Below are 10634 nucleotides of genomic sequence, written 5' to 3'. Positions count from 1 at the left end.
ACGTTTGCCAACCTCCAGTCTTCCGGCACCTCACCTGTGACTATCGATGATACAAATATCTCAGCAAGAGGCCCAGCAATCACTTCTCTAGCTTCCCATGGGCTGGGATTGTTTTGCCTGGAGCATCGTAGGCTGAAGGGTGACCTCATAGAGGTTTATAAAATCATGAGGGGCATGGATAGGATAAATAAGTCTGTTCCCTGGGGTGGGGGAGTCCAAAACTAGAGGGCATAGGTTTAGGGTGAGAGAGGAAAGATATAAAGGAGACCTCAGGGGCAACGATTTCATACAGAGGGTGGTGACTTTATGGAATGTGCTGCCAAAGCATGTGTTGGAGCCTAGTACAATTGCAACATTTAAAAGGCATCTGGTTGGGTATATGAATAGGAAGGATTTAGAGAGGTATGGGCCAGGTGCTGGCAAGTGGGACTAGATTAGGTTGGGATATCTGGTTGGCATGGACGAGTTAGACCGAAGGGTCTGTTTCCATGCTGTACATCTCTATGACTCAGTGACTCGGTTAGAAGAGTCAAGATGTTTAAAATTATGAAGCAAAGTGGACGGAACATATTCCTTCTAATTGTAGAAAGAATGTACTCACAATTAGTGATTAAAATAGGTATTTTAAACATTTAAGAGCTGAGATAAATAGCTGAAAAAAAAACTAAATAGGGAATGAGAAAGACTCTTCTTCAAAGTACTAGGAACCTTGCTTGTACAGATGCTAAACATGACCGGATTGTTAAGGCTGAGCAGCATAGTGTTCTAATTTCTTGGTGATGACACACACAATTTAAACACTCTCTTTACAAAAAACAGAAAGCCTACAAAAATTACAAAAGTTATTCAGTCAAACATGTTCCTTAGGTTAATTACAAACCAAGCTCAAGACTCAACTACTCACAGCATCATCTACATGCATTTCTAATTCAACAATTCTGACCTGTGAAAGCGTTCATGAAGGTGGCAAGTGATCGTGTCAACATTTTGAAGAAGGGATCTCTGCATTGGTACTTCTCAGAGCCACAAAGTACAACATGCTCCAAAATATGAGGAACTCCAGTACTGTTGAGTGGTGTAGTACGAAACTGCACACTAAAGAAAAAGTACACACAATTACCTCAACATTAGTCTTTTTTATGTAACAATACCACTTAAAAAAGCAAAAACTGAGGATGTTATATAACCTCATTAAAACTCTAACTTTAATTTTCTTACCCATTAACAAAAACAACAATGGAGATATGAGGAGAAACATTTTCTCACAAGTCTTTAAGATCTGCAATGCACTGCCCGAGATTGTGGTGAATAGTACAATTGTAGGACTCAAATGGGAATCAGATTGTTATCTGTGAAGAAGTAAAGCATGTAGGGGATTAGCGGGAGAATGCCAGGAAATGAAATTAGGAGAGCCAGGGCAGATACAATGTTCTACCTCCTGTGCTATAGCAATATGATCTAATATTTCATTGTTCAGCATCAATTACAGCAACCTAAATCCTCATGGGTTAACAAAAGTCAAACAGCTGAAAATTCACAATCCTCTATTTGGAATCATGGGCTGAGATTTTGTACTCCAATAGCTCCCCTCCCTTGCCAATGAAGAAGCTCAATGGATCAAGCTCTGATTATCCTCTTTAATATCTGATAGGCATGCATCTCAATGAATCACAAGCCTCCACAGTGAAGACCTGCCCCAGCAGAAGCCACTGGCTAATCACAGATGATTGCTAACATCCCAAGATTTGGGTATCGAATGATGAGTTCACTTTCTTTCCAAACAATGAAGATGGGGATTGCAGGGATTGTACAGTCAATGGTTTAGAGACAAGGAAGAGGGCTGGTCTTCATTGCCCATCCCTTTAACCTCCATCCCATATCCCTAATTGAGGCAAATGAAGCCCCTAACTTACTCCCCCAGCTTAAGAAACAATTTTTTTTTTAAGATTCAAACAGAGGATGTAAGCATAACAGGCTTTGACAGCACTTTTCCCCATTCCTAATTATTAAGAGGAAAGTTAAGAGTCAAACATATTGCTGGTGTTCAGGAGTCACCTGTATGTCAAACCAGATGGCAGATTTATTTCCTTAAATTAGTGAACAAGGTGGGTTTTTGACCCAAATGTTGACAGTAGTTACATGATTGATGTTAGATCGTTTTTCCTTCAGATTTGACTCGATTCAAATTTGACCATCTGCTACGATGGGGATTTGAACCCATATCCCAAGATCATTAGCCTGTATTTCTGAGTTACTAATGACATTATTACTATGCCATTGCCTGCAGGTTCTATTGCTATTGATCCTTCTGCCAAATGGAACAGTCGTTTTCTATCTATCTTGTCTAAACACCTCATGATTTTTGAAATCTTCATCAACCCTGTCAGTCTTCTCCGCTCCAAGAAGAGCCCCAGCTTCTCCAATCTAACCACAGACCTGAGTTCCTGACCCCTTCTCAATATCCTCGACGCCTTCAAGCCCTTCCAAAATTGTGTACCTAAAACCAAATGCAGTTGCGACCAAACCAAAATTGCTTTCATAACCACTTTCTCAATCTGTTCTGCCATGCTCAATGACGAGTCTGCACATATACCCCCTGGGGCCCTTTGCTCCCATACCCTTTTCAGAACTGTTAGTTTTATTTTATATTGCTTCTCATTATTCATGAATATTTATCACTTCTCTACATTAGATATCAACTGTTGGCAGTCAGTCTATTCAACCAGCCTAAGAACTCGAGGTCTATCATTAACTTCTTTACAGTTAACAATACTTCCAAGTTTTAGATCATCTACAAATACTGAAATAGTGTCCTATATACCTAAGTCTAGGTCATTAATATAAAACCCAAGAAGCAGTGGTCCCAAAACTGACCCCTAGGGAACACCATTGCATATCTTGACTCCAAAAAATAACTGTTTAAACTTTTCTCTATTTTCTGTCATACAACCACTTTTCAATTCACAACAAAAACAGAAATTGCTGGCAGCAATGTCTGGCAGCATCTGGGGAGAGAAAACAGAGTTAACTTTTCAGGTCCAGTGACCCTTCTTCAGAATTTCAGACCCTTCTTCTAGAGTTTCATTCAATTTCTGTTTTTTCATTTCACTTTTCTGTTCCCACTGCTATCATCCCTTTCATTCCATGAGCATATCCATCTTTTAAAATACTGTTGTACACGTAGCAAAATTATCAAAATTTTAATATTAAAATATTAACTTATTAAAATTTTATTTGTGTAGGGTTCTGTAGAGAATGTCAACTGATTTTGTGACGTTCCATTGCAAACTTTGTTTTAACCACACGTAATGAACTGGAAGTTTACAGTATTATCACATCTGTGTAGTCAGTTGAGGGTGTGACTGAGAAGGCTCTCGGATAATCATATTTTAGTTATTATTTAAGTGATTTATGCTGTAAATATAACTGTGATGTGCATACCACCTGCATTATGTTTCTATTAATTAGCATGTGTTCTTACATTGATTATGTGGACCTCTTGATCAAACGGAATACTTGTTCAACTGATGCCCTCTTGGTCCCAAAGGGGCTGATTAATAAAAGATTTCTGTACTTTCAAACAGTGAAACATACAAAAAGAGAAAATACTGTAAATACTCAGTAAATCAGGGAGCATCTGTGAAAAGAGAAACAGAGTTAATGTATGACCTTTCACCAGTTCATTAACCTGCCTCTCTCCCCCAAGATGCTGTAAGGTTTGACTATGTCCAGAATTTTCTGATTTTAGATTTCCAGCATTCACAATATTTTAAATTCTCCTGAACCCTCTCGAATCGATTTAAAAACACATACCAGAATCGGTTAATACTAAATCAGAATATAAAATCAAATAAGGCATACTAAACAAGATCTTACTCAAAGTCATAACTAAAGAGATACCTGAATAGATTGTTTGGATCATCCCTTGCTACATGCAAGTGCTGAGCCCCTGTATTATCATGGTTGAGTTTAACAGCTGTCAAGAAGAGATCTGGAACAGGTGTCACCTAACGGAGAGAAAGATTGTTCTTATTATGATAAAAATATTGGAATTTTGAGTTTGGTTATAATTAGAGGCCTTTTAAGACAATTTTTAAAAACAAAATAGTTGCCTTTGTGTGTTAATGAAGCAGAATAATCTGATCAGTCCAGTTTATTAAATTTGAAAATAAGAAAGAGAGAGAAGTTGAGCCTACTCTGCTGTTCAATCCAACCATGATGACCTTGAGTTTCAACTCCAAATTCCTGTCTTCTCTCCATAACCTTCAACCATCTGAGAGACCAAAGATCTGTCAATCTAAAACTTAAATATATCCAATAATAAAATATTCCAACTCTCTGGAGTGGAGAATTCCAAACATTCACAATCTTTTGACTGGAGAAATTTTGTTTCTCTTCATTTCTAAATGTTCAAACCTTTTTCCTGAAATTGTGTCCCTTATTCTAGATGTCTCAGCTAGGGGAATTGACTTCCGAGTGTCTAGACAAACAAGCACCCTCATAACTTGGACCCAATTTACTCAGCCTCTCATCCATGGGACAAATCTAGTGAAGATTTGTTGCACTGCCTCAAACGCAAGAATATTCTTCCTTGCATATGGAAACCAAAATTATAGACAGCGATAGATTAGATTTTTTTTAGATTAGGTTCCCTACAGTATGGAAACAGGCCCTTCGGCCTAACATGTCCACACCAACCCTCCGAAGAGTAACCCACCCAGCCCCGTTCCCCTACCCTATATTTACCCTTGACTAATGCACCTAACACTATGGACAATTTAGCATGGACAACTCACCTGACCTGCACATCTTTGGATTGTGGGAGTAAGCCAGAGCACCCGGAGGAAACCCACGCAGACACGAGGAGAATGCGCAAACTTCACACAGTCACCCGAGGCGGGGATCAAACTTGGGTCGCTGGTACTGTGAGGCAGCAGTGCTAACCACTGAGCCACCGTGCTGCCCTTCTAAGGACGACAGATTTGCGACACTACAGTCCTCTGCTCTACCAGCTGAGCTATCGAAGGAGAGCTCAAAATTAAGTTTTCGAGTCCAGTGACCCCTCTTCAGTTCAGACCTGCTGAGTTTCTCCAGCAATTTGTGTTTTGGCTCCGAATTGTCGTCCTTGAATCTCTTTACCTCATTATTTTCTTTTTAAGGCTCTCCTTATAGCTTTATGTATTTTCCACTTTCATATTACCCCTCTTAACTCAGGATGTACTTTGATTACACTTCTGTAAAGTGGCTGGAACCTACTTTGTTTACAGTTCTACATAAATGCAGACTGTTGTTGCAATTTAGATTAGATTCTCTCCAGCCCAATAAGTCTACACTGACCCTTCGGAGAGTAACCCACCCAGACCTCTGACTAAGGAATCTAATATTATGGATAATTTACCTGACCTGCAAATCTTTGGACTATGGGAGGAAATCCACATAGACACAGGGAGAATGTACAAACTCCACACAGACAGCTACCCAAGGTTTCCTGGGGCCCTGGTGCTGTGAGGCTGCAGTGCTAACCACTGAGCCACCGTGCCATCCCAAGAAAGCAGGTGGAGTGAGAACAGTGAGCACTCAGTCCCTGGGTGGTTCCAGATGTAGTCTCACGAAACCCAGTACAATTTTACTAAGGGTTATTTGTTACTCAAATCCCCTTAAAGTACAGATTAATGTAATGTACTTTCCTAATTTCTTGGTAGTATCTACATGCTAACTTTGTCCTCCTTGTAAAAGCAGACGCAGGCACCAATGAACACCTACATTTTAAAGATGCATATATTTTTCAAAACATTCTGCTTTTCTATTACAGTCATAGAGATGTACAGCATGAAAACAGACCCTTCAGTCCAACCCGTCCATGCCAACCAGATATCCCAACCCAATCTAATCCCACCTGCCAGCACCCAGCCCATATCCGTCCAAACCCTTTCTATTCATATACCTATCCAGATACCTGTTAAATGTTGCAATTGTACCAGCCTCCACCACTTCCTCTCATAGCTCATTCCATACATGTACCACCCTCTTCGTGGAAAAGTTGCTGCTTAGGTCTTTTTTATATCTTTCCCCTCTCACCCTAAACCTATGCCCTCTAGTTCTGGACTCCCCAACCCCAGGGAAAAGACTTAATCTATTTATCCTATCTATGCCCCTCATAATTTTGTAAACCACTATAAAGTCACCCCTCAGCCTCTGACGCTTCAGGGAAAATAGCCCCAGCCTGATCAACCTCTCCCTATAGCTCAAGTCCTCTAACCTGGCAACATCCTTGTAAATCTTTTCTGAATTCTTTCAAGTTTCACAACATCTTTCTAATAGGAAGGAGACCAGAATTGCATGCAATATTCCAACAGTGGCCTCACCAATGTCCTGTACAGCCACAACATGACCTCCCAACTCCTGTACTCAATACTCTGACCAATAAAAGTAAGCATAGCAAACGCCTTCTTCACTATCCTATCTACCTGCGACTCCACTTTCAAGAGCTATGAACCTGCACTCCAAGGTCTCTTTGTTCAGCAACACTCCCTAGGACCTTACCATTAAGTCCTGCTAAGATTTGCTTTCCCAATATTCTTATGACCAAGCGAAAAAGATTACAATTGCCTGCATTATACTCCATCTGTCACATGTTGTCCAGTTCAGTTAATCTACTTATATCTCTTTGCAGCCTCTTGGGTGTTTTTCTCACAGCTTACATTCCTATCTAGCTTTGAATGTGTGTTAACAGAAAAAAAAAGGCTAATATTCTTAGAGCACTCCATTAATCACAGCCTTCAGAAAATGCTCCATTGACCCCTATTCTGTTTCCAGTCCATTAACTAGTCCTCTATCCATGGGCTAATATAATAAGTCCCAATCCAAGTAGTCTTCATCTTGTACATTAATCTTGCTGTTCGCCGAGCTGGAAGTTTTTGTTGCAAACGTTTCGTCCCCTGTCTAGGTGACATCCTCAGTGCTTGGGAGCCTCCTGTGAAGCGCTTCTGTGCTGTTTCCTCCGGCATTTATAGTGGCCTGTCCCTGCCGCTTCCGGTTGTCAGTTCCAGCTGTCCACTGTAGTGGCCGGTATATTGGCACATTTGACTGGGACAACACTACACAGGAGGCTCCCAAGCACTGAGGATGTCACCTAGACAGGGGACGAAACGTTTGCAACAAAAACTTCCAGCTCGGCGAACAGAACCACAGGAACGAGCACCCGGGCTACAAATCTTCACCCAAACTTTGTGCATTAATCTTTTGTGTAATACCCTGTTTTTTCTTTCTCTATCTTTCAAAAATAAATCGTTCATGGAATATGAGCACTGTTTTACTATCCATCCCCAAGTGTTCATAGAGCAGCAAAAAATTAACAACACCTGGTCTGGGAGATGCCAGATTTCCTTCTCTAAAGAACATTAATGAACCGGTTAGGCTCCCATTTGATTAGCTTTTTATTCCAGATAATTTTCTTTTGCTGAATTCAAAAAACACCAGCTGCCATGACAGGATTCAAACATACGTTCCAAAAATATTAGCCCATGATTATGGATTACCAGCCCAATGGCATAACCATTACACCACTGCCTCCCCAAAAGTAATGAAGTTAAATTTGTTGACTTCCAATCTGCTAGGATCTTTCCAGAATCTAGTGATTACATTTTACAGTATTTCATGAGCTGTGGAGCTGTCTCAAAGACATGAAAATCATATAAACATGTTTTTAAAAATAAAGCTGTGCAGAACATTGAATACAATGTTTGTTTTCAGGATACATGCTGTTAGCATTTCCCAAACATCATAAAAATGCAGCAATATATGACCCACAGAAGTTTTTTTTTTAGATCATACCATAGATCAGAATTCAACTCCATTTGGTGAGAGATTGCTGGTTAATAAGATAACAAACTACCTGGTTGACTGTAAACCCATGAATCTTCTTCCCAACTGTGTACTGCCTGGCTCGCTCTTGTGCAGAACTACTTCTCCATCGCCATGAACAGCAGCTCATAGATCTATTAAGAAAAAGGATGTTGGAATTACAGTAAAACTTTTCATCTATTTAGATAAAAACATGATTTCAGTGATAAACTGGAAATCAGTTGTCAACAAAAACAGAAACTGCTGGAAAAGCTCAGCAGGTGTGGCAGCATCTGAGAAAAGAAATCACAACTAACATTTTGAGTCCAGTGACCATTCCTCAGATCTGAAGCTAACAAGGAGAAAGTTGGTTTAATGCAGAAAATAGGATGCGAGGATGAGGCAAGAAGTAAATGATAGGTGAAAAAAAACATTTGGACAAAGAACTGAATAACAATCAGCTTAGAAGAACAAATAGCTACTAATGGGGACAATTATTAGCTAACAATGGGTCATGTAATAGCAGACCAAGTGATCACAAGGCCTGGTCCTGTTGGGGTAAGGTGCCTCAAACCCTAAAATTGTTGAACTCCATACTGAGTCCACAGGCTGTATTGTTCATAAGCAGAAAGTGAAATGTTGTTCTTCCAGCTTGCACTAAGTTTTGGTGGAGCACTGCAGCAACCAGAGACAGATGTTGGACAGGGAACATGGTGGTGTGTTGAAGTGGCAAACAACTGGAAGCTCAGACTCTTTTCTGTGGACAGAACATAGCTCTTCTGTGAAGTGGTCATCCAGTCTATGTTTCATTTCCCTAATGTAGATGAGACCATGTAGTGAGCAGTGAATGCAATAGACTAGATTGACTGAAGGAGAAAGTGAGGATTGCAGATGCTGCAGATCAGAGTTAAAGAGTGTGATGTTCGAAAAGCACAGCTGGTCAGGCAGCATTTGAGGAGGAGGAGTATCAACATTTCAGGCATAAGCCCTTCATCAGAAATTCCTGGCCGATTCTCCTGCTCCTCAGATGCTGTCTGACCTGCTGTGCTTTACCAGTGCCACACTCTTAGATTGACCGAAGTGCAGCTAAAAGGCTGCTTCACCTGGAAGGTATGTTTGGGTCCTTGATATTGAGGGACGAAATAAACTAGCAGGTGTTACACATTCTACAGTTGCAACAGAAGGTCTCATGGGGCTTTGAGGGGTGATTTTGGGAGCGAAGGAGGAGTGGAGTGTTCCAGAGGGAACAGTCCTCGCAAAAGACTGACAGGGGAATGGAATGTATGTCTGGTGGTGGCAGAAATTGCCCTTCATGATCCTCCGGATGCGTAGGTGAGGACAAGGGGACCCTATTGCTGTGGTGGGAAAGAAGAGTGGGGGTGAGGGTTGAACTGCGGGAGATAGGTCAGATCCATCTGAAATCTGCTGAGTTTACCAAAAAGGTTGAGAAAATAATAAACCGATCTTAGGTATTTGGCAAAATTAAAGCCTGCGTTCAGAGCCATTCTTTCGAACAGTAAAGTGAGGGTGACACATGGAGAACAAAGCAGGTGCCATCATATTGTGTCACATTGTGAAGCATCAGCACTAACCCACCCAGTGCAGAACCTTCTCCAGGCTTACAGAGTTGGCACAGCCTCTGGTCACCACAGGCCCACCGCAGGGTCAGTCTGTGACTCTCAGGGTATGGGCGAGGGGGGTGAACGTGGTGATGAGCGCTCAGTTCATCGCGTCGCCCTGGGATCGAGTAGGCTACAACCTGCAACTGAGAGAGATGCAGCAGCCCGGAGGGCCGGCCTGTTATCTCTATCACTGGAGCGTGGGGAGTGAGGCAGGGCCAAGGGTCGCCCTGGTGAGTGTGGCCAGGAGGCGGCCGCCTGTGCCCCACAGCCCTGCCTGTCTATCTGACTCTGGGTTCAGCTCGAATGCTCTGAGCCCCCCTCCCTCCCTCCCTAAAAACAGGGGAAGCAGCTGGACTGGGATGGCCTGGCCTCACCTCCCGCTCCGCACTGACAGCAGCGGCCTCATACCCGCAGCCCTACGCACTGCCGCCGCCATCTTGCCCTAACCCTCTCCTCCACCGTCGCCAGGCAGCCAGCCTGCCTGCCCACAGCATCCAGCAACGTCCCGAATCCTCATTGGCTAGAGCCGCCCTTAGAACACCCACACGGATTGGATAAAACAGTGACGTCGCCAATGGAGGGCGTGACCAATCTATCGGGTGCACGCATGCGCGGATTGATTTAACATGCTCAGTGCTGTCAAATCTGCAGGGGGGGCTGGTGAGACGGATTGCAAATTCAGCAATTTGTGCACATCATGATTGATCAAAACAGTGAAGGGGGCTCCCTTCTTTTATTTTAATTTTTTTTTTCTTTTTTTGGATATTTTTTTTAAAATAATTTAACCCCCACACTACCACCTAAGTGCGGTAGTGCTTATTTTATCCCCAGCACCCATGGTGTGTGTGTGCAGGTGTGAGACACAGTGAAAGACACAAAGTGCACCAATCTTTACACATCATGATTGATACTGTTACCTGTTATTTAAGTGTTTCAACTGTTGTCCTACTACCTCCCTGTGTGATGCACTGTTAAGTTTTGAGTCCAGAATCCAGTGCTGGAAAAGCACAGCAGGTCAGGCAACATCCGAAGAGTAGGAAAATCGATATTTCAGGCAAAAGCCCCTCATCAGGATGAAGGGTGGTTAAGTTTTGAGTGTCAGACAACTGCCAAATGCCTTGGCTTGAGACAAAAAAAACTGCTGATGCTGGAATTCAAGGTAGTCAAGCA

General features: G+C 42.1%; 1 protein-coding gene across 4 annotated transcripts in view; it reads right to left on the bottom strand.

The window, feature by feature from the left end:
- pitrm1 (pitrilysin metallopeptidase 1) overlaps positions 1 to 9958 on the bottom strand; it is a 61388-nt gene extending 51430 nt beyond the window's left edge. For 3 of the 4 annotated variants that reach the window (XM_043690648.1, XM_043690651.1, XM_043690649.1), the window contains exons 1-4: positions 9839 to 9958; positions 7895 to 7997; positions 3901 to 4007; positions 944 to 1095 (exon numbers count right to left, since the gene is read on the bottom strand). In XM_043690648.1, the coding sequence (XP_043546583.1) occupies positions 944 to 1095; positions 3901 to 4007; positions 7895 to 7997; positions 9839 to 9900 (424 nt within the window). In that variant the 5' untranslated portion in view covers positions 9901 to 9958. Of the gene's footprint in view, positions 1 to 943; positions 1096 to 3481; positions 3574 to 3900; positions 4008 to 7894; positions 7998 to 9838 lie in introns of those variants that run through there. The other variant, XM_043690652.1, reaches the window with a different exon arrangement.
- Positions 9959 to 10634: the final 676 nt, after the last annotated feature.

The sequence above is a fragment of the Chiloscyllium plagiosum genome, chromosome 5 (genome assembly GCF_004010195.1).
Source record: "Chiloscyllium plagiosum isolate BGI_BamShark_2017 chromosome 5, ASM401019v2, whole genome shotgun sequence".
In the NCBI taxonomy this organism is placed as follows: domain Eukaryota; kingdom Metazoa; phylum Chordata; class Chondrichthyes; order Orectolobiformes; family Hemiscylliidae; genus Chiloscyllium; species Chiloscyllium plagiosum.
The sequence above is the reverse complement of the archived record's forward strand: the minus strand, read 5'-3'. Positions and strand labels throughout refer to the sequence as shown.